This window comes from Nannobrachium achirus, assembly GCF_963921795.1.
Source record: "Nannobrachium achirus genome assembly, chromosome: 3".
Taxonomy (NCBI): Eukaryota; Metazoa; Chordata; class Actinopteri; order Myctophiformes; family Myctophidae; genus Nannobrachium; species Nannobrachium achirus.
Genome location: NC_137812.1, coordinates 35,234,609 through 35,258,463, shown reverse-complemented (window position 1 = coordinate 35,258,463; position 23,855 = coordinate 35,234,609). Strand labels below are relative to the sequence as shown.

General features: G+C 41.0%; 1 protein-coding gene across 1 annotated transcript; it reads left to right on the top strand.

Annotated features, from left to right (window-relative positions):
• Positions 1-980: 980 nt before the first annotated feature.
• rgl3a (ral guanine nucleotide dissociation stimulator-like 3a) lies at positions 981-20,601 on the top strand (the record flags this gene model as incomplete). Its single annotated transcript, XM_080722549.1, has 16 exons — positions 981-1,091; positions 6,116-6,405; positions 10,709-10,753; positions 10,931-11,100; positions 11,270-11,385; positions 11,903-12,208; positions 12,860-12,963; positions 13,276-13,360; positions 15,294-15,380; positions 15,485-15,517; positions 15,633-15,754; positions 15,933-16,028; positions 16,522-16,657; positions 16,843-17,100; positions 18,588-18,702; positions 20,447-20,601. 16 exons carry the CDS (start codon positions 981-983, stop codon positions 20,599-20,601), a joined length of 2,229 nt encoding a protein of 742 aa, XP_080578675.1.
• Positions 20,602-23,855: the final 3,254 nt, after the last annotated feature.

Genomic DNA, 23,855 nt, shown 5'->3' with positions numbered 1-23,855 from the left:
TTTAAAAACATATTTATATTTTGAGTGTCCAAAAAATGTAACTACTCTATTGAGTGAGTTTATGATTGAGAAGGTCTGCTCTGGATTGTGTGGTTATTGTAGTTGTGAGTTCAGTTTCCTATGTGTCAGTGGCTCTGCTCATGTAAACTAGGCTACTGTTGTCTCCAGGATAAGGCATATTGTACATTTATTCTTAATATGATGTTTTACCACAAATGGCATCATCATGTTTTTATGTTGTGTTTGATGAAATACCTTTTTATATGCCCTATGTTCTGAAGAGACAAGAGCGTATGTCTCTTCTCTTATGTTATCTAGTAATTGAGATAATCACGCTTGTAAAACCTGAATTACCATTAAAGATGTGTATTCTGACTGAATGCTAGTTGTTCTTGGTCATTCTAATCATGATCATTTGACAAATGTTAATGTGCTGAAATCTGTATGGCTTCTACTGTCTCAGCTTGTGAAGATTGTTTATCTCATAGAAACACGAGAAAGAAGAGAAAATAGATCAGAACACTTCTCTTTGAATTTCGAATTATTCTTATACATTTATTATAACATAATAGCTCTGTGCTGCATGAAGGTGAGTGAGTTACATTTCTGTGCTATCAATAAAGGCCTTTTTTTCCTTTTATTAGCACAGTAGGTAGACAGGAAACAGGGAGAGAGAGATGGGGAGTGACATGCAGCAAAGGCTGTCAGGATCAGGACTCGAACCCGCAACACGTTATCAGGCATCAGAGCCTATGTGGTATGCGCCTGGACTGCTAGTCCAGCGGGCAGCGGGCGCCCCAGTGAGTTACATTTCTAATTATTGGTATGTTACATCACAGATGCCAGCCATGGAGGAGCTCGGACACGGGAGAACCTCTGTAGTGTGACACCAAGCCATCCTACCGTCTAGTCTGCAGTGGGACATGAGGACCACACAGGCCCTGTGTGGTGGTGGCGAGTCCCGATCTAAAGTGTGGAAGATGAAGAGGCTGCTGTTGAGGAGGAGTCGTTGTGTGGATATCCACATGGACATGGAGCCAGGCATTTGCCTAAGGAGCTTCCAGTTGCTGGACACTAATGGACAATCTGAGGTAAGTCACTGGGGTGCAGATATCCTTGATATCCTCTCAGCAATGTAATCCCATGAACCAGAGGTGATCTCAAATATGCTACCCTCTGAACTTTCCTGTTCTACCCCGGATTCAAACCTGGATGTCGTGCCCAAGTCCTGACTTTTGTACCACTGAGCAAATGGAGCCTGCCTGCATGTACAGCTTAAGGTGCCTCTTTTGAAAGCCCGGCCTGTGTTAGTAGTGTGCTTTGCCTTAGCTACAATAGTGATGTCAAATAATTATCTCCAATAAGTACTTTTTGGAAACCGATGTTTTTATTTTGTGTTTCATTGGCTCCAGTTGTTTTGTTTTTATGTTCTTGTTCCATAGCAATGTTTTAACTTGGTTTCACCATCTTGCATTGTTCTCAACCTGATAGCATTTGTCAGTATACCATGATACAATAGTGAGGTTTGTAGCTGCCCCTACTGCTTCCTGTGCTGCTGTAACAGCAGCTCATAGCCTTATAAATACTTTAAGCAAGGAAAGTATGCAGTTTAACGTGTAAGGAACCTGAAGAGTTTCATTCCATAGTGAACTCTGGAGTTGCGTGACACCTGTTCTCATCATTGACAGTACAGCATAGAAAACATGAGATCATGTGAACAATAGGATGGACTTGGCTTGTTGCTTCCTCTAACGTAGAACTGATTCATTACAGTATTTGACAGTCGGGAGCAGTAAATTACTGGGGGGACCATTTCACAGCTGGCACTGTAAAATCCTGAGCGTTCATTAACTCTGTGAGTGTACTAATGTAACCAAATGCCAAATGGGCCTATACATTTTAGCCGCAAATTGCAACATTAGATTTTTTTAATATGTTGAATCTAGGGTTGCAATACCTCCCTTTGGCAGCCAATGCATTCAAACAGTTTTTTTGCTATCTGATTGTATTAAACAACGTCAAACTCGCCAACATTGCAGCTGTACTACTACGAAATGTTTCCATTCAGGCATACAGTTTCACTCAAAATATCAAACAGCAAGAGCTATTTGTGGAACTTACAGAGAAGGAAGTGTCCCAGGAAGTATCTGTCATTCCTGGAGTGTCGTTTTACCCAGATAAATTGTGACATTTTAAATATGGATATGAAATTAATAGTTTGAATGGAATTACAAGTTAATTCAAAAGCTGAATGATGTGTGTGCCTACACCAGGGGTCTTCAACGTTTTCAGGCCAATGACCCCTTAGTCGAGAGAGAGATGATGCAGGGACCCCCCCATGCACGACCCATAGTATACCATATAGTTTCGTTTCATCGTTTGACAGCACAATCATCAGTGTATTGGTTCATCTAAATTTGTGTTTCCAGATATTTAACCACTTGAAGCGTCAATACTTAATACACTTGACCTTTCACTCTGCTCTTTTCCCCCCTCTACACCAAATCTCTTTGCCGAAAATAGCCGATCTACAAGCTCACAACCCCTTGCAGCATGAGGCATTGTGAGCTTGTAGATCGGCTATTTTTGCCTAAATTTCTCAGACTATGGATGCTAGGGTTCAAGTGGTTAATATAGATTAATATAGAAAAGGGAAAAAAAGCTTCTGTCACTCTGAGGACCCCCTAGGGGTCCCGGACCCCCTGTTGAAGACCCCTGGCCTACACTACAGTATGTGCATGTACAGTATGCTATGCATGCTATGTACTTGTTGGGTTGACCCTTTCACCTCATCACCCATTCATTTATCAAATGAACACTAATTAAGCTCTCAGTGTTTCTTTTATCCTATTGTTTATCAGGCATAGAGGGATGGGTTTGGAATTTTCAGTGGAGAGGTTGTGAACTCATTAGTAAACTGAGTTTTCAGTCTCTCTTTGTTATTGCTAGTGAGAATGATGCACTATGCCTAATGAGAACTGGAACCCTGATGAATAACATGGCATCTGCTCTTCTAGGATTAGAGCTACAGTACATGGTGTTTAATTGTCTTTCAACTGTTTTCCCCCCTCTCTAGTTAAATACTATGATTTCATGGAAAAAATGTTTAGTTTTTTTATCTATACCTTTACTCTTTGAATACAATATAGCTATTTATTTCAGCCAAAACTGATTGATTGTCATCCCTGTAGCCTCGGAAACCCATCAGGCTTTTTATTTTGGCGATAGCAGTCTGTCACAGTCAAACTCCAATGCAATCTGTTTAGTGCAGAACAATCTCTTGGGATAGGACTAGCCTAGGAGACTTTGGAGAATTTGTATGTAGTTCCCAGGAAGGAAAATAAAAGGATGGCATATTCAATATTGTATGTTATATTGTAGCCTAGTTGTTAAAAAAAATAGTGAATGTAAAACTATTTATTTTGAAATATAAAGATAAGCATATAGAAAATAGAAATTGTACAATAGCCTTCAATCTACATTAGACTAGCAGCTGATATGACACAGTAGCGAGTAGCCATGATGCACATTTTGTGACACGACACATTTTCATAGTAGCTACTATTACCTACTTTTGAAGTAGCCTCTTAAAAGTTTCCATATTTAGAAAAAAGGAAAAAAAAGGCTGGTTGTTTTTTTCTTTTTCGCCACTACTAGCCACTAGGGAGGGAGGGAGATGGGAGGGAGCCTGCCCTCCTGTCCTGAGAAAAGCCATGTGAGCCACATGAACCGTTTGAAAGTCATAGCCTCAGGTCAGAACAGGAGCGACTGTCGCCCTCAACGAAACGGCAAGAAAGAGCATTTTTCAAAGGACTTAATTAATTGCCTTCAGCTCTCACGGGTTCTCTCTTTCGACTTTTGATTAATGTGTTTATCCCACGTTCTGTCGCTTTAACGTGAATGCGTGTATTTAACGCAAATGTTATAATGACGACGATGATGGCACATCATGTAATTCGAATTAAAATTAGGAAGACTCGGCGACGTCCCATACAATAAATATCCTGCCACTCGGGTCCTTTTGGAAAAACAGTGGACTTTCCAAGCTACAGTATGGGGAAATGGCATTTATCAATGGTAGGTTATACAAACATGCATTTTTTTGCTTCGTATGATTGTCATTTTAATAGAATATATCTGGAACGTCTAGTTTATGCGCCTGCTGGCAAGCGTGCAAACTTTAATTCGCGTGTGTTCACCTGCGTTTAGCAGAGAGGAGCGCTCTGGACTGGACCAGCCAGGGCTAACCTGCGTTCAGATCTTCATGTCTTATTATTTGACTTCTAGGCTAATGAAAGCGCCTGGCCTGGAGTGCATGTTGCATAACGCTATCTTGATGTTGCTGTCACAATTTTAGTATTTTCCTTTTGGGGAGAAACGGCTATAAAAACTAATTTGTCGTTTTGGAGTCAGCATTGAGAGCACCAGTAATTTCAGTGTAGGCTACCGTCCTGTAGCCGGCAGCTTTGACTCATGTCTTATTTATGGATCATCAACATTGAGTCAGACAGACGGACAGTGATTGAAATGTAACACAGTGTGAGGCTTTGAGCTATAACATTGTTGGCAAAATATGCTGATTAGTCTACAGCTTTTTTGGTTCACTGGGCATTTAAAGACAACTTTACATTCATTCTGTCATCAGCAGTGTCAGTCTAATCCCTGGGTCTGGTAGTAGGCCTAACAAGTAAAACCTAAAAATCTAAATAATGAATATAATATACATTGTGTTTGTCTGAATTTTACTTGCGTAACAAATTGTTGTTGACTCATTTTTCAGGGTGCTGTAAATGTGATAAAATGACTCCTATGTTGGCTACATATTATGCAGCCTTCAGGTTATTGTTTAATGTAATTAGAACGTTTTCTTAAAGGAGTAGTTCACCCCCAAAATGTCTTTTTATTAAAAAAAATCACAATCCTAAGACGAATAATGTGATTACAATAAATGTACCCCTATTGATTCCGATCCGGAATCAATGGGGGTAAATGTACTATAATCAGTTTTTTGTCTTAGGAATGCGACAAAAACCCAAAAAATATTATTTGAACTGAAGTCTCCATGGCGTGAGTAATCAATAGGGGAAAAAATCATTTTGGGGTGAACTACTCCTGCCTGGTTAAATAAAGGTCAAAGAAATTAACTTTAGATGGGAATCTAAAGGAGTATAAATAAAGTTTTAGAATTCAGGTGTGGCACGCCCCACTTGTCATGTTACTTTAAGTTTAGGTGGTCAAGTATTGTTGAAGTAAAGAACGATCTGAGTTATCACTCCACCTTCAGATTGTCATTGCAAGGTTTGTAATCAGAAAGCGACAGCTACGTCATAAAACTACATTTGTTGGGGGCACGGTGGTGCAGTTGTTGGCGCTGTCGCCTCACCAAATGGGTTGCAAAATCGTGGGATGAAAAATAAATAAAACTACTGTACATCTGTTAACTACCGAACCGATGAATGAAAATCCCGCCCGCCCCAGCTATAAAATTGTAGAGGCCATATTGGATAAGCATCTCTCCAGGCTAGCCAATTACAATGCTCCTGTCCCTCCTGAATGGGATGTAACAGAACTAGCCAATCAATCATTTAAGTTTGATGGTACAAGCCACCATTAACAACAAATGATGCATTTATAAACATGACTGGATACCCTGGCCTCAAATTAGGAATGTCGATGTCCGCGCAGGCGCGCACGCACGCACATTCAACTCGGTAAGAGCTAATTCAGCCTTTGAATGCCAACTACAGTACTTGCACGAAAACCGAAAAGTAATGCAGTGCCATCTTGAAATCACAGACATGAGCATGCTGGATTAGCAAGTAACAGATATTGAGTGCGTGGAAAATCCTGAAAGAAATTATGTGGTACTGATAGTCGCCTGCATTTTCTTTATTTCTATTTTGTGTTTAATTTGTGTATACTATACTCGAAACAAGTAGTGCTGGCCATTATATGGATTATATAGATATTGTGATGCATGTGAGACTAGCTATTATTTGTACTTTGGTATATACTATTGTGAAAATTGTGATATACAGTTACGTTATTCAAACTCTACAACCTCAGTTCCAAGACTCTCCCCAGCCATAATTTCTTCTCTTCTCTACTCCTTTAGGATCCAGTGCAGGAATGGGGGGAGGAGGTGGAGGATGGAGCCGTGTTTGGCATCACATTGCGCAGGGAACCTGCCCAGCCAAACGCGGATGCATCAGAGCCCCCCCCAGCCTCTGGCTTCATCCAGTATCACACAGTAAAGGTGCGCAGACTAAAGGCTGGTACCCTGGAGCGTTTGATCACCCACTTGTTGGACCCGGAGCATCGGGAACCTGACTTCACCCATGTCTTCCTCTCAACCTACAGGGCCTTCACCACCACCAGCTCCCTCATTGAGCTGCTGTTTGAGAGGTGAGAGACCAGACTTGGGTATCCTTCAGGGTTAAGCCATTGTTTGAGTAAACTGAAGGGCTTTTAGGAAGCTTTGGACTGTTTTAGCAGACAGATATATCCAAGCACTATTGTACCCAATTATACACAATGGCATACAACACCTGTAGAATAGTTTTGTCACAGAATTTCATAAAAGGAAATTCAGTCATACCATAGTTGATTACAAACTCTTTGTCAAGAGAAAACTAATTGGTAACCCATTCCTAGTAATTATATTTTATTACCATCTGCTTTCCTAGTAAATAACTGATAGGGGACTGTCTAGTAGTGTCCATGTAGCTCAGTTAATAGAGCACTCTCCTTTGGACCACAAGTTTCTGGGTTCGATGCCATGCACCGCCTGAATACCACGACTTGGGTAACTAAGGGGTGCTGATGGTGCAGTGTTGCGCTCCATCTCGGCAATCCATCTCCCAGAGGTCTAAACTCCCTCATTCTGGGCTGATACGGACAATAAGCCACTCCAACCTACCTACTTTGTAACTATTTATTTTAAGTAAATATCACATTTATTTCCTTCTAATTTCTTAAATGAGCAATGCAAGTTCAGTTGGTAAACTACCTAGCTGATTGGACCACTTCATTGTGAGCATTTAAAAGCAAACCAATCATTCACATGCCTTAATGTCAAGTACAGAGCATGTGTTGTACTCGACCCTTGTTGAATCACCATCAGGCTTGTTTCTGTGTTGCCACTCTAAACCGCCTCCTCCCTAGCTCAACCTTTATTCAGACACGCCCTCTCAAGCTCCACCTTGTTAGATCTGCTTTTACTGTATGTGCCTTTGGGGATCATGTTACTCCTGAAGTCTATGCACACCTATGCAGCAGAGCCATAAAAGCCATACTAAGTCTACCACAACGGAAACTATTGTCATGGCATGGCCATCATAGCCAACTATAAACCTATTCATTCAATAGGTGAGTTATCCTGACTGAAGTAGTTGATACGTTTGAGGCCTGTGGCTAAGTGCCTCATTGATTTATTTTAAGATTTGACTCATCTTAAATGAGCCTTGTGGGAAGCTCAAAATGCACCTGCCGATGACATAATTGGCCAGGATTTCTGAGACCCGGCAAATAGACAGAAAGAGTAACATCTTATAGTGAGCTATAGTGAGGCCCATATATGGATATTATATTACAAATAGTGACAATGTGATCTTTGAAGACTGGTGGTGATCATTCATTGTTGCATATGTTCAATCAATATCTGCAGGTGGTGTGATTTTTGGAATGTCTGACTCTATTATTTAAGAATGTCACACGTATGTCCTCATACATATTTCGGTGGCATTGTAAACATGTAACCAACCATACTTAAAGTTGAACCGGTTTTTAGAACATGACCGTCTGAGAGACAACTGTCAAGTAGCTACCCCTTAAAAGCTGTGGTGGTTCAAAAATCTTATTATTTTGAGCCAGTTTCTCTGACTTAAAGGAGTCCCCAAAATGACCTTTTTTCTATTGATTACTCATGCCATGGAGACTATGGAGACTTGAGTTCAATAATATTATTGAAGTCAAGTCTCCATGGTGTGAATAATCAATAGAGAAAAAAAAGTGATTTTGGGGGTGAACTACTCCTGGGACTATTGATGATCAGTGGGCTTGAATCCAAGACCATAACATTGTCCAAACACTTTTTCCTCCATCTGTTGTATTCTAGCTATTTCCACTCTCTGTGCTGTCTTGCATAATAAAAGCCATCCTGTTTTGGCCTATGGTCATTGCTGTTTAGTTGATAATTTAGTTGTTAAACAGACTCCCTCATATCTGTGCTACTGGTGGTAACAGGTTTCCTGTGGGCTTAAAGTGATGTCACTTTCAGTACAACCCGAACGGCTTCTAATGAGTGTGGTTCCTTGGATGAATGCGTGTGTGAATGGGTGAATTTTAAAGCACTTTGGATAAAGGTGCTATAGAAATGCAGACCGTTTACAATTTCATTGTTAATTGTCTCCACCAGCCGAAGGCTGAGGGAGAGTATGTTTTCCCCTCCGTCCGTGTGTCCGTCCGTCCGTGCGTCCGTCCGTCCGTGCGTGCGTGCGTGCGTCCGTGCGTCCTCGCAGTTTGTGAGCGCCAAATCTCAGTCCCCGTTGGCCCGGTTGCTGCCAAAGTGAGCACACCCATTCCCTGGATGCCAATCTAGAACCTCTGCCCTAAATTTTTCAAATGGGCCTTTTCTAGCGCCAACTAGTGGCCGATGTTCGCAAAACACATTTCTGTGCACTACTCTTACAGATTTTGTCCAAAAATCCTACAAATCGGTAGGCAGTATCTCGACAGTCATGTGATCGACACGGATCTGTCCGATTTTGCATATTCCATCCTGATTGGCTAAGATTGGCTTCCAAAGTTTGTGGGATTGAGCCGTTTTGAACAAAATGCCTCAAATCACAAACGCAAAGTGCAATTATCATGAAATCGCGCACACACGTTCCCACTAGGCCGAGGAAGAAATGCCACTTAATTTTTTTTAATCAGCCTCATGGTGGCGCTATAACAGCCCGATTTGTGGTTTTACCTATAACTCCACCGATCAGTTTCAAACTTTGTAAGCGCACTCCCTAGAGGCTAAGGATAAACCTTTGCCCTGCATTTTTCACATCAGCCTTTTATAGCGCCACCTTTGGGCCGACTTATGTAAAACACATTTTTGGATATTACTCCTTGAGATTTTATCCAAAAATCATGCAAATCGGTACACAGTATCTCTATAGTCATGTGATCAAGTCCGATCCGTCTGATATTTCACATTCCATCCTGATTGGCTAATATTAGCTTCCAAAGTTTGCAGGATTGCTCCGTTTTTGAACAAAATGCCTCAAATCATCAACGCAGCTTGCGATTACCGTGACATTTGCCACACATATTACCACTAGGTCAAGGAACAAATGCTACCTTTTTAACATTGTCCTGTTATAGCGCCACCAGCAGGTAGACTTTAGCAAAACACATTTTTGGAACACAATGCTTGAAATCATGCATGCAGCGTCCGATTGCCATGAAAGATCTAAGGTGAAGAACATATGCCACCCTTTTTACATTGGCCTATTATACAGTAGCACCACCAGGACGCACGGCCTGGTGGAGACCTGTGCTCGGAAGAGCACTGCTTCTAGTTTGTACATGTTTCTTTTACGAATCCATCCACTACATACATTATAGGACCGTAATTTAACAGACAAAAATAAGGTCCCCTTTTGATATCATTTTAGCATAGCAAGAACAAGATTATCAGATATAAGATTTAAATTAGTATGGTTAAAGATTGAAGCCTTGTGTGCTCCTGATAAGGCCACATTTTGTACTTTGTTTAATTGGGGACAAAATTGGCATTCCCAATTAGATCTAAGAGTGTCATAAAGTTAGGCTTAACGTTAGGCATGTACAGTATCTGTTAATGTTAGTCATCTCTCTGTGTGTGTGTGTGTGTGTGTGTGTGTGTGTGTGTGTGTGTGTGTGTGTGTGTGTGTGTGTGTGTGTGTGTGTGTGTGTGTGTGTGTGTGTGTGTGTGTGTGTGTGTGTGTGTGTGTGTGTGTGTGTGTGTGTGTGTGTGTGTGTGTGAGAGAATGGGTGAATGAAGTGCACATTTTAAAGTGTAAAATTGTCTATAGGGCCGACCGTGGACCGCAGTCACAAATGTAACATCCTGACCTGCGAGGCGCACCGTTGCTCCGATCAGCACCAAACCTGGCACAAACACTGTTCAACAGTCTATCATCATAAGAGTCATACAACGGGCCAGATGTGGCCACAAGCACATTGTTGATCCAATCCACACCAAATTGTTTTATTTTGTTAAACCAAACCATGATCTGATCTCTGGGTGGTGTTTTTGTCTGGCCTGGGCCTCCTCCCATCAGCAGCAAGGGCAGAGCACAGGGTCAGCATCCCTGCAGCTGGTGCAGATTCACTAAACTCGCTGAAGGACACTTCCACAGGATGGACACTTGGGCTCATTGGGAAATGAACATGAGTCCTTCCTGTTGCAAGATGGTCTTCTAACTGGCCAATCCAATACTTCTATATTCTAGACTTTTCTAACTGGCCAATCCAATACTTCTATATTCTAGACTTTTCTTACTTTCTGCACTGGAATGGGTTTTATACTCTTAACAGGACAGTGAAGACTTTGGTATAGAGAAGTTCATGTATACAACACATGTCCCAAGCCAGGAATTCAAGTTGAGAACATTGTTTACAGAACCTAAATTTGAATGTTTTTAAGCTCATTTAATTTTGTATCTTTCCATAGGGATGACTCGATTGCCAATCTAGATAATACCGTCTGTCTAAGAAGGTAAGAGCAATCATTAAACAAACTATAACCTATACATCCGAGAGTATTCACCTGTGGATGTCTTTAACACTGATATTGGGATTTCCTAACCCAGAGTATTATTCAATAAGAGCACAATGGCTGCCATGTGCATGTAATCAATTGACACTTTATGATGTCCCTGACCATCATCCCCAGCCCTCTGCTGCCATTGATCAAACTGTGGCTTCAGGAGTTCAGCGAAGACTTCTATGAGCCCCCTGAGCATCAAGCCCTCCGCCTACTCTGTGGCCATCTGAGACATCGTCTCAGCTTTAGACGATTGGCTCGGACTGCCGAGAGTCTATTCAAGAAGTTCCAGGAACAAGGTACACAAAGAATACAAGATATTTTACCAAAAGAGGGTATAGAATTATGTGCAATCTGTTTGTTTTCTTAATTTATGAATGACAAGAATCGTTCCATGTATTTATTTGATAGATTGCACTTCATGCAGTGAGTCCACATCAGAACAGAATAGTGTATTTCACCAGCCAGAGGAACATGGCCATGAAGAGGATGGAGGAGAAATGATCAGCAGGAATGAAGACGGTCTGAGTTTCACTGACTTTCTTGTCAAAGACGTGGCAGAGCAGCTGACCAGATTGGATGCTGTGAGTATCCATCACTATTTTCTACTTTCTGTCTACCAATTTCCTCAATCTGTACTTAACCCTTAAGTTCTGTGTCCTACAACACTGATTGCAGGAGGTGCAGTAATTCAGATTTGCCTCACATGCAGTCCGTGTTTGTGAAGCATGTGCTTCCTAGTGTATACGTACAAGTGTACATTCTTATGTGACGTTAATGTGTGTTCACATGTTCACATGTGTGTTCCGCTCTTATTTTACATGAATTTCAGCTATCAGTAAAAACACCTAGCTCTTTCAGTGTTTAATGTGATATAGCAAAGGATAAATGCAAACATTTACCATATATATCATATGAATTGTTTGGAATTGAGACAAAGTCAATGTATGATGATGATTTGTCAAGTAAAAATGTATATTTGTATTGTTTTTGAAACCAAATATCCCCCGTGTCAAAATGACCCGTGAACAGAACCAAGGTGAAGTGAATCCGAATAGAACTTAAGGGATGACACGTCCTTGTTACTTCTCCTATTTGTAGGAACTGTTTGTCCAGGTGGTGCCCTTCCATTGCCTTGGCTGTGTGTGGTCCCAGCGGGACAAGAAAGAGAACCGGAGCCTGGCTCCCACTGTGCGGGCCACAATTGCACAGTTCAATGCCGTCACCAACCGTGTCATTACCTCACTGCTCTGCCCAGTCACGCCAAGCCCTGCCACCTCTTCTCCCCGCTCCTCCCCTGTCTCAAACTGCTCCTCCCCACTTATAGCCCCGGGCTCTCCGTGTTCTTTTCACACCAGTCCCACTCACAGAGCGCATGTCATAGAGAGATGGATTGGCATTGCCCAGGTCAGCATCAATTATTATAATATTATTACTGTAATACACTTTTATTTGGATTGCACTTTTCTTAAAAAGATACTACAGTAAGATCTGTGAATAAACTAGAAGTGTGCTTTGCACGTTTTTCAAAAACTTTAGAAGACTGTGTTCAACACAATGTACTTGATTAAAATAAAAAGGCAGTAGAAGTTAGCTGTCACATCATAGATTTACAGGTGTAAAGAAGCGGATGGAATTTTTCAACACTTCATTTGTAGTTTTCATGAGAAAAGAGAGGGTAGAGCAGGAGAGATGGGAAAAGAAAACGGAATACAATCGGGTCAAATAATCAAAGATAATATACAGATGGCGTGTGTTGTTGCAGTTATGTACATGATGTTTAGAACATTGGTGTCGTATGCAGGTGTGTGTATGTCATTTCAGGAACATTATTGACATATGCAGGTGTATACATAACATGCTGCGTTGAGGTTTAAAGAAGTAGCAGCAGGTAGTTCTTAAAGTGCAGTTCAATAGATCAGTCTGTGCACCAAGGGAAAATGCTAACCACACATGGATAAATCCACCTGTTGTTGCGTTTTCAGGATAATGGATCATACAATACAGTGATAATATCTGTGATGTTTGTTGAGTGAATCCTGACCGTTCTCTCTGTAGGAGTGCAGACAGATGAAGAACCTCTCCTCCCTCAAGGCCATCCTGTCGGCCCTGCAATCCAACGCTGTCTACAGACTCAAGAAGACCTGGGCTGCTGTTAGCAGGTCAGCGAGGGAGACTGTTTAGGGAAATAAATTGACCATATTCACCTGGTGGGAGAAAACCGTGATTATGACTATGCAGGAAAAGATATGAAAAAAAGTCATAAAACATGATGGAAAAATAAATGGTATTTACAATAGGAAGGTCAGGGGGCGATAGTATGTGCAGGGAGCATCCCCTGTCTTTGATCAAAGTTTAGTTGGCGTGGTGTTTGGTATGGTTACAGCCACAGTTAAAAGACAGTTCCCATTGTAAGAAGTTGCTGTGCTGGAGCTTATTGAGCTCACAGTTGATTATAGTATCTTTGTTTTCAGGGAGAGTATGGCCATCTTCGACCACCTGTGTGAGACTTTTCCTGATGAGAACACTGTCCTAACCAGCAGAGAGTTCTTGGTGGAGGTAAGAATTACCTCACTGCTCTGTCGTTTTCTACATTGCTTCACAATGATTTTTAGAACACAAATACAGGATCAAACTTCCCAGAGAGCTGAGAGAAACAGGTTGGGAAAATCACATAATCTGATAACCATATACCATGGCTATGTATGAAGTCTGGCTTTGTACAGTACACACTCTACAGCTAAGAAAGAAACATGTTACCCTGCTCTCACACCAGCACTGACTTTGTCCCTGCACTCACACTAGCACTGACTTTGTCCCTAAGTGTTGCCGCCAAGTTGATGTGTCGCACTGTCGCTGTTGCCTACAGTAGCTTCTGCCATACAGTTGCTCAACATTGATCCATTTGACACAAAAAATCTCAGTTTGAAGGATTGGCAACGTTTATTAAGATATCATCATCACAGCAGCAGGGCTCACCAGCCTTCGTTGCTAAGCCAGGGCTGGTAAGACCTATATCCCAAGCCCCAACATGGCAACAGCCTCTACTGGGCAGAAGCCTCTCTTAGGTGCAAACTCACACTTCTTATAGTTATTTAATGGTCATATTATATGACACACAAATATGACACAAAAATGTTTCCGCTGGCATGTTTATGTTGGGAATGGTAGAAGTGCATGAGACTGATGAGAGCAACAGGAGTTTGTGACCAGCCCCCCTGCTGAGCAGCCAGACATTGTAGAAATCAGATGTAACAAAAGATATTTTTGAACAAATAATATGGACATATGGTATTCTATAAATGTTCCCAAAAGACTTCCATGCAGTTACAGGTACTGTTTGTGCAGGCAGTCGTGAACTAATTGTAGACAATTGTTATTGTTATTAGAAATTGTTATTTAAACGTTTAATTGGGATTATTAGAAACTTGTCATTGGGATATGTATGTTATTTTCATGTTCCTCTGTCAACACAGTATTTTCCATTTCCCCTGTTACTCTTGCTACTTTGTTCTAATAGCCACCCCCAGTCAAAAACATATGATAAGAATGTTTGTACAAGGATAAGGCTGTAAAAAGGTACAAAGAACAATCGTACCTTCACAATGCAAATAAATTGAGCTAGAAATAAGGGTAGATTGTTGGAGACAAATACTAGTCATTGGACAAGCTCAGCTCAGTAGCTTAGCTTTTGCTCAAATCATTACACACAATGTGCATGTACTGTACATACACCTATGAATGAAGCGAACACAATATCTATAATGACAGATGTAACATTGGATGTAGAACAAATGCTTGTTTCTGTGGATTTGGCATCTGCCTCAATAATGGGACACACCCAAAAAAGTAGTTGGCCTGCTGAATAAAATTAAAAGTACAACAGTGGGTTATATTCTAACAACCATGCTCTCATGTCAAGTTTGATGCAATATGTATTTTTCTGTTTCAGGATGGGACTCAGACTGAGGATCACACAACATCTGACCCCAAATCACCCAAACACTGCCCCATTGCCAGGCAAATGGTGAGAGTGATGTTCAGACTTGATGCTATTCTTGTGGATTTTCCCTTTTAAAAAGCCAAAGACCAAAATAGAGTGGATGTTTGAGTTTGCCAGCCAGTGCAAAATGAAATGCAAGCCTATATTCGTCCTCTGCTGCATCAGCAGTTCTACTTCTCTAAAAGTCACATGCAGTTCAACTAGACTCTTAAAGTTACAGCAGATATACAGTCAACTTAAATAGACCAGTTCCCCCCTTTTCTGCCTCCCTCCTTGAATTGAGATAAACATAGAATATACTCCTCACACTTATGTACAGTATAACATTAGGATACTAAATACACACTGTTTGACACAGTGCATGTATAAGAAACGGGTCAAAATGATTTATGAGCGAAAAGGATAATGATTTGATAATATGTTTGATGGTTTGTTGATTGATTATAGTACAATGTCACTGTATGATATATTCTCCTCATTGTCTGTCAGAGTTCCAGTGGTGGTATTGTTCCTTACCTGGGCACGTACCTGACTGTACTCACCATGCTGGACACAGCACTTACAGACATTGTAGAGGTGAGAACACGTGTCAAGGCTGTGGATCAAAACCCCTATTGTTCGTTTTTGAACTAAAAGCAGTTTTATGTAATTCACTGTATTTATTGTTTCTCATTCTAAAGGGTGGACTCATCAACTTTGAGAAGCGCAGAAGGGTAGGTGTCACCATCTGGAATAATGCTACTGATATCACTAACGTAGAAGACATATTTATAAAACCAAGGCGTTATAATCTATGTGGTTTTCTGTGTGATTTTTATTCTGTTCCAGGAGTTCGAGATTCTCTCTCACATTCGGCAACTGCAGGGGTCTTGTTCACAGTATAGACTTCCAGTCAACTCTGATATAACCACCTGGATACAGGCACACACACTACTCACAGACCAGGAAAGGTGAGACAGACACACACACACACACACACACACACACACACACACACACACACACACACACACACACACACACAATATAAAATAAAATATAAAACACAACAGATAACTTTGTGGAATTGAAAATCGAACCACACTCTGTTTCTGTCTGCCCTCTTTCTATCTGTCCGTTATGCTCTAGCTATGAATTGTCCCGAGAACTGGAGCCCCCCATGGACCCCTGTCCCAGTTCACCCAGCTTGTGGAGCCACCGCCGGCTCGCCAAGAAACATGCCACGTAAGTCTGATATGAATCCTAACCTGCAGGCTACTCCACCCCTTCTGACTACAGACACTTTGATGTAAACTCTCCTCCTTGCCTTATAACATAGGTCAATTATGGCTTTTTTCGACTACAAGCACTATGCTGTGTGACACATTTCACAGGTTCTGGATTTTTTTCCATACACTACATTTCTCAGTTTAACATACTGTACAAATGTGGGCCCTGCTCCGGAGGTAGTACCAACCCTAACTGGGTCCAGGGAACCCATGTGAGGTGGTTTCTCTGGAATAGTCTTAATTCTTACAAAAATAACAAAGATGGCTGTTCTAAAAACTTTTTTATGATGTACCTCCAACAGGGGTGGTTCTAGTTATAATAGAAATGGCAACACATAACTTAACAGATTGTGGAAAGTTTCAGATCATGGCAGGTTCTGGGTTATCCTTCGTAGTCGAAATGAGCCATTAAATAAGGGTTCATGGCTGAATTGTGCCCATGTGTGCAGGTCACGGACAGCCAGTGAGAGCTCCAGCGGGAGAACCCACTCTGACCAGATCAGTGTGTCCTCCTCTGGTTCCAGCAGTTCAGAAATGGAGGATCTGTCCTGCCCGCAGCCCACACCTCTCAGACTCAAACTCAAGGTGTGGACCGTAAGGGACTTGTAACACTATTGGCCATATTCACTCACATTTTGCTCTTATGTCACCCCTTCAGGGTGGGAAGCCCTAGCCGAAAGGGGTGACGCACTGCAATAAGAAGATGGCAGCTGTGTGAATATGATCAGTTACATTCTGTCCTCTGCTCTTCCCGTTTCCCCTTTCTTCAGTCTCTCTCAGGCTCTCTCCACAATGTAGCTGAGGACTTCTCCTCCTGCTCCACGTCGTCCTCATCTCCCAGTCCTTCCATGTCCTCCTGTAGCTCTTCTCAGCCTGACCTCAGCTCATTGTCCTTAGTCATAAGCCCAGACTCCTCTTCCGCCTCCCAGCCATCGCTACCCGTCTACAACAAGCAGGTTGCCGACTCCTGCATCATCCGGGTCAGTGTGGAATGTGAAAACAATGGCAATGTCTACAAGAGCATACTGGTAAGGACTAAGGAGGAGACTTGAATATCAGAAGTATGATATAATAACACCTATTGACTTGTTAGGGGATATGCTGTAGTCTGAGGAAAGTTAAACAAACAAAAATGCAATGTCTCTGGACATACAGCACTTGTAGTAGTACTGTACAACAGATTTAGATAAATTTGTCAATTTATGTCAGTGTACCAACTGTAACAGCTGAAGAAGAGATCAAAATTATACAAGCTGTCACTGGTTAAAGAAAAGTATCTGATGTAACACAATTATCTGCATTTCTCAGTGATTATTGGGTTATAGCAAAATATTTTAGTCTGTTTGCAAGAGTGCCACTGCACTCGGGAGCATTATCTTACTAATTGCGACCGCCAGGAGGTTTTCTATGAAAAGCTCCACTGGCTGTCTGTCCCTCCATCTGTCTGTCCGACACGTCACGTCACACTTTTCCCCCTACTCTTATCTCTGCCACCGTTGCCCCTATCCATGCCAAACTTTGCACACACACTCCAACCTTCGTGCCCGATTTCTCACATGGCCCTCTTCTAGTGCCACCATCAGGCCGATTTTGGCCTAAAATCATGCAAAGCGGCACACAGTATTTCTAAAGTCATGTCATCAACATGGATCTGTCCCATTTCCCATATTCCCTCCTGTTTGGCTACGATTGCCTTCTAAAGTTTATGTATGCGACGCGACGTTCGCTTATCTCCCGATTAGGGAGTCTTACTGGTATCCTATCTTATCCTGCTATTAAATGAACAAAACTCTTTCAGTTCATCCTTATCCATTGTTCTCCTATGCAGGGATTGAGGTAGCACATTCTTCACTTTTCCTAATTTGAAATTGTTTATTAGTATTTTTGCCACTGTCCCCGACTCCCCGCAGGCTAAAGTGTTAATAAACTAATGTTGGGTGACCAGTGGTGTGTGTGTGTGTGTGTGTGTGTGTGTGTGTGTGCGTGTGTGCGTGCATGCGCGCACACGGCAACATCCATATTTGAAGCAGGGTATAGGTCTGGTGTAATGGCCACAATGTTGTGTTGGTACAAGGTACTTGTATGGGTCCCCCTTCACTTTACTCCTGTTCCTCTGGTAGTCCAGCACAAGTTCATTGGTATTGCTGACATTGAGCTTCAGTTCACTGTCATTGCACCATTTGGGAATGGTCCTCTCTATGTCCTCTATAATAAATTCTTGAAATGTTTCTCACTGGAAATGATTCACCGGAATCATGTCAATATAGTGACAATCTGGGAACCACATCATCAAAGCAAGGGCAACGCCCACTCGGCCTGTCTCTCTAGCGACTCTGAGGCTGTCTCGAGAGATTAATATAGTGATAACTTAGAATTTTACAAAATTACTACATCCATATTATTATGATTCTGGACAGACAAAGGTTATATACTGCAACCGGTTAGCAGAGGCATTTGTATTTAGAAAGTTGAAATTCTTCTCTCTCTACTGACACATGTGTACTCTCCTCCTTAGCTAACGGGCCAGGACCACACACCCCAGGTGATTCAGAGGGCTCTGGAAAAGCATAACATGGAGGGTGTCAGCTGTCATGACTTCAGTCTCAGTCAAGTGCTCAACAATGACAAAGGTGAGTCCACACCACCATAGTCCTTCCCCTTTGACTTTGAATCTAACCACAGTCTGCTCAAGCCCGGCGGCACGAGGGGGCGTCACACCACCTCGCCACTCCCTCACTCTGTAAAACCGGTTTTGAATGATTTTTAAACACTGCCTCCTCACACACTAGAAGGACAATATCAGTCACCAGAACCAAGAAAGGGTGTTTTTGATGAATCTATCATGGTTAAAATGAACTTTGAAGTTACAGTGGGTTTCTATAGGAAGGTGGCGTGTCTGGTAAAATACATATCTTATCCACTAGCTAATCAAACAACTTAAAAACTTCCTTGGGCGCTCACAAAAGCTTGTTGTGACCGTCAGGTCGCATGTTACTATGAAAACCTCCACCGGCTGTTCCGTCAGTCAGTCTTTCCGTAACGTCACGTCACACTTTTGGCTAGGGATGGAGCTTGTTAATTTTTATTGATAATGAGCACCTTATCGATCATGCTTATCGAGCCGGGCTTTTATCGAGCCCACTATTGAGCGTTTTCTGTTATTTTGTGGAAAGACATGATGAGACACTATCAATTCTGAAGCTTTTTTTAAATATATATATATATATATAGTTTTACAGTACTATTCATAAATTAATAATAATAGCCTACTGTAAAACTACTATAAATTGTATATTTAGGTACCGTATATAATATAAACTAATATAGGCTAACATTTCCATGTCTCTTTTTTTTTTTTACAGTAAATGCATATGTATTTTTTCCATTATCTTTTCTTTGTTTTAAGCAACAACAAAAATCTATATGCACTACATTTGACTAGGGCCTTCAAATACAGTACTTTAACAGACAGAAGGCAAGTAACCTTTTTATTTTTGGAAAATATTTGAAGAAACTAAATGTGTACCGTCTCTTTAAAAGTGTAATTTATAACTCATAGTACGACGGTGTCACACAACAAAAAAATACCCAATCAACAAGCTCACACTGCGTCTGCTCGCACCGTGTTGTGAGCTTGTAGATCTGCTATTTTCGGTAGACTGAGAAAAAGTCACGCTGGCAACGCTACGGATTCATTCGTACGGAGCGATATATTATAACTCTATGGCAGGGATTTTGAGTATCCCAAACGGATTATTATCAATGGAATCATTCATATTTTCAAGCACCACATACTTTGGGTGGAAGAGAACGGTTGTCACGCTGCTGCAACAGCCGACACTGGCGTTGTTTCAACTCGTCGCAGACATGCAAAGTTATTGATTGCACTTGGGTCTTATGTGATGCACTATAAAGCTTACTGATACTCTGGTCTCAATAAATTCAGTACCGGGTTTGTAATGGACCCGGTTTTCGGGCTCCATCCCTACTTTTGGCCCTACTCTTATCTCCGGCACCGTTGCCCCTATCCATGCGAAACTTTGCACTTACACTCCTTGGCTGGCAAACCACAACATCCGCCCCTGATTTCTCACATGCCCCTCTTCTAGCGCCACCATGAGGTTGCTTTTTGCAGACAACATATGCAACCTGATGGTCGCTTATCTCCCGATTAGGGAGTCTTACTGGTATTGTAGATATATGTTCTACAGAATTTAAACAATTTTGCCTATAAGGCCAAAATGAGAAAGCCAGAGTTAAAGTAATGTGTTAACCTTGTTTAAAAACGTAATATCAATCTTTGTAAAAGAAAAAGTTGAGCACAATCTTTTAATCCTTCCTATATGTGATACCTCCCTCTTCTTTTCACTTCAGAGCTCCAAATCCCAGATAAAGCAAACGTATTCTATGCAATGTGCACTTCGGCCAACTATGACTTTATCCTGCGCCAGCGCTCGAGGAGCTATGGCAGACATTTAAGTTCCTCTTCCAGCCCTGGGACTCATCCCAAGGGACGCCAGGCCAAATGAACAGCCACACTCCTGGATGGGAGAACTGCATCTGGAAGAGTTCAGTGAAGAGAACCAGGACTATGTTCCTGCAATGCAGGAGGAGAAATGCAGTCGTGAAAACTGCAGCCTCCTATTCATGGGTTGCATTTGTAGTCCTACACCAGCCATTTTGAGTACCAACACAGGTGTTTCGATTAACGTAGAACATTAGTTCTATGCCAATCAGACAAATTGAACACCTGTGTTGGTCCTCAATATGGCCGGTTTAGGACTACAAATGCAACCCATGAATACTGCAGCAACATGCTTCTCGAAGAGACCCATCTGGTACAATCACCCACTAGTTCTCTCTGGGTGTAAATCTCATCTACACATGTACCTGCAATATGAGAGTTTACCCAGTCACTGAGAATATTGAGTACAAATGACCATATGGCACTTTTCTCCAAGACACATCTAAAGACTGGAATTCATACGCTCTAAATTGCAAGATGGTGAGCGAACAATTACTGTATGGATCTGGGCAATCTGAAGAGAGACGCTAAGGACACATAAAGGACAACAAAAAATCTGCAGAAGCAGTGAATTGTGTAAAATTCATTGGATATCTGCCACATTATACATTTTTATTCATAATCTTCTTTTGCCAAGATGGGAAACTAATACAGTATCAGCCAATAAGCTTTGTTGTTTCGGGAGCTTTTGCATGCTCAACTTAAGTATTAACAGAACTCAAGTCTAGCAATGATTTTTCATCTTGTTCTAGAACACAGTTATTCACACCTGGCACTGTAGTTATTTAAATAAGGGATAAAGGAATGGTCAACCTCTAAGGAGGTAGTCATATATTTTTGCAGTATGAAAGGTACAGAATAAAGACTATCACCCGGAGTCTCTTGTCATGTAGTAGGACCCTGGTCCATTTGGAGATCTTCACTGTTGGCATTTATTTAATCTGTATTTCATGTCCCTCAAGCCACAGAGAAAAGACATGTAATCTGTATTTCATATCACACAGGCCACAGATTAAAGACAGCCCATGTGACAATGATGGGATGTCTGTTATCAGTTAACATTGAATTCCCACAAACATCTGTCATATCTGAAAGATATTCATGTGATGGTTTAATTGTCCTTAACCAGTGAAATGTGGCCAAAACTGTTAAAAATTTTACCGTCTTTGTTTCACATACTACTTAGACAAAAGTCTGTAAAGTGAGTATTCCAAGCATAATTACACTTAGAACTAGCAATGGTAAACATTCATTAATTTTTCAATCTTAAATGTAATTATGGTTTGTTTTAATTAATTTTAATTGTAAATATAGTAATTGTTTTAATTAATTTTAACTTTATGCATTTCAATATTTTAGTGTTTGTGGCATTAATGTAAACATGTTAGTTTATATACATGCACATATTTTGTTATGTTGGAAGTGTAGGATAGAAGATAGAAGAATCATTCTTTGATTCTCCTTGAGCTGGACGTTATTTGCCTTTCCTGTGCGCAATCTCAAGTAAGTTTTGTAATATAACCCTTAGTAGTTGGTAATAACATAACTGGTATTTAATTATTGTTGTAATGTCATGTCCAAACGGTATGAAATCATAAGGTTCCCATCTTATGATTTCATACCGTTTGGACATGACATTATCTGTCTTATCTTTTTATATTGTTTAGTTATATCTGTTTCGTGTTGTATTTAAGTGCCCACTCCTGAGTATGATCTCATCAAGTGAGAGTAATTCTATATGTGACTGTGTGTACATGTGCATATATGTATGCATGCTGGCTTTCTAATTTAATGAACTTATGACATACTTATTATTTATACTTTGAAATAGAGGAGTCTTCGGTTGAACTTCTACATGTGGGGTGGGTCACTGTTGCACTTTCCCCTTTAATTGTACTTGTTATAATTGGGTCATGGAGGCTGATCACTTCCCTCAGCAATCAAAGGCGATTTTGCTCCAAGTACTGTAATATAAAACAAGCTTTACTTTTTAATCTTTCAACAGTGATATCTGATATGGGTGTAGCTCACTTCAGCTGGAAATAATAAATGACAGCCACAGCACAAGATAAGGAATAATGTGGAGTTCTATCATTCTCTAAGCTCTCAGGGATGATATAAACATATATTTGCAGACTTTCATTTCTCTTCTCTGGCCTTATAAGTGACTTTGATCATTGTCATATAGTGTGTGTTGTGAGCCTGTATGTTACTCTTACTAATTACTAATTCCTATATACTGTTGACATTTTATTTATAGTAGAGTTTAATCTAAGCACTTGTATTTCATTGTCAACTTTTGTGATGATGAAACAACATTAAAAGCAATTTCCTCAAATGATTGCTATGTTATTGTTCTCAGAGTGCACTTTTCGTTTATTGTACCACTATTCAGAATATGACCAAAGTTGCAGAGGCATAGTTCTTTGACATTTCTCTTTCTACTTGACTTCAATCAATTGAACATAATGAACAGCTATTGGTCAGTCACAGTGGCTTGCATCTCTGGCCATGTCACTCCTTTGAATTTGTAATGACTTGAAACTACCATGTGGTGGCACTAGAAAATAATCTTTGTATTTGTCCAGTTTTTCCATTCCAAGGGCACTGTAATGAGTTTAACTAGATAGACCATAATGATAACGCTACTTCCGCTAAGAATGATGAGAAAGAATAAATATCTGTCAGGCAACTTACTGAAGCCAAAGTGTGTTTACCAATGCCAGAATTACACATGAGATTTGCTGTTTGAGAAGCAGCAGAAACTTGGTGAAGAAAGTAATGGTTGGAAAGAAGAAGAAACAAAAGACAAGCTCAACATATAATCCTGCCTTTCTCCTACCTTAGTGACCTTGTTGGCTACAAAACCTGCAAGGTCAGAGTTCAAAGTGGCAGATGTGTGTATCCTAGCAACAGGGATAGCCATGAACCTAATGCCCCCACGTAGGCTGTCTCAGACAGTCAACAAACACAATGCCCAGCCCTAAGAATAGCACCCGCCCCTCCCTTTTTGCCTCTAGGGGACCCCAGGGGTCAGGAGGTTGTGACCTGTCTCCCCTTTCTCTGGCCTTGGCTGCTGTTGCATTTAATCAGAGCTCCCAGTTTCTATCAACAGACTCCTCCATTCCAGCTCTTAAACCTCTCAGCTTTCTGTCTGCGGAGAGTATAGGTGGCATTGCACACTGACATCTGTGTTTTAGATTTGTGCATGCATACAGTGTATAAGGCCTACAGTATATGTTTGTTTTTGTATGCATG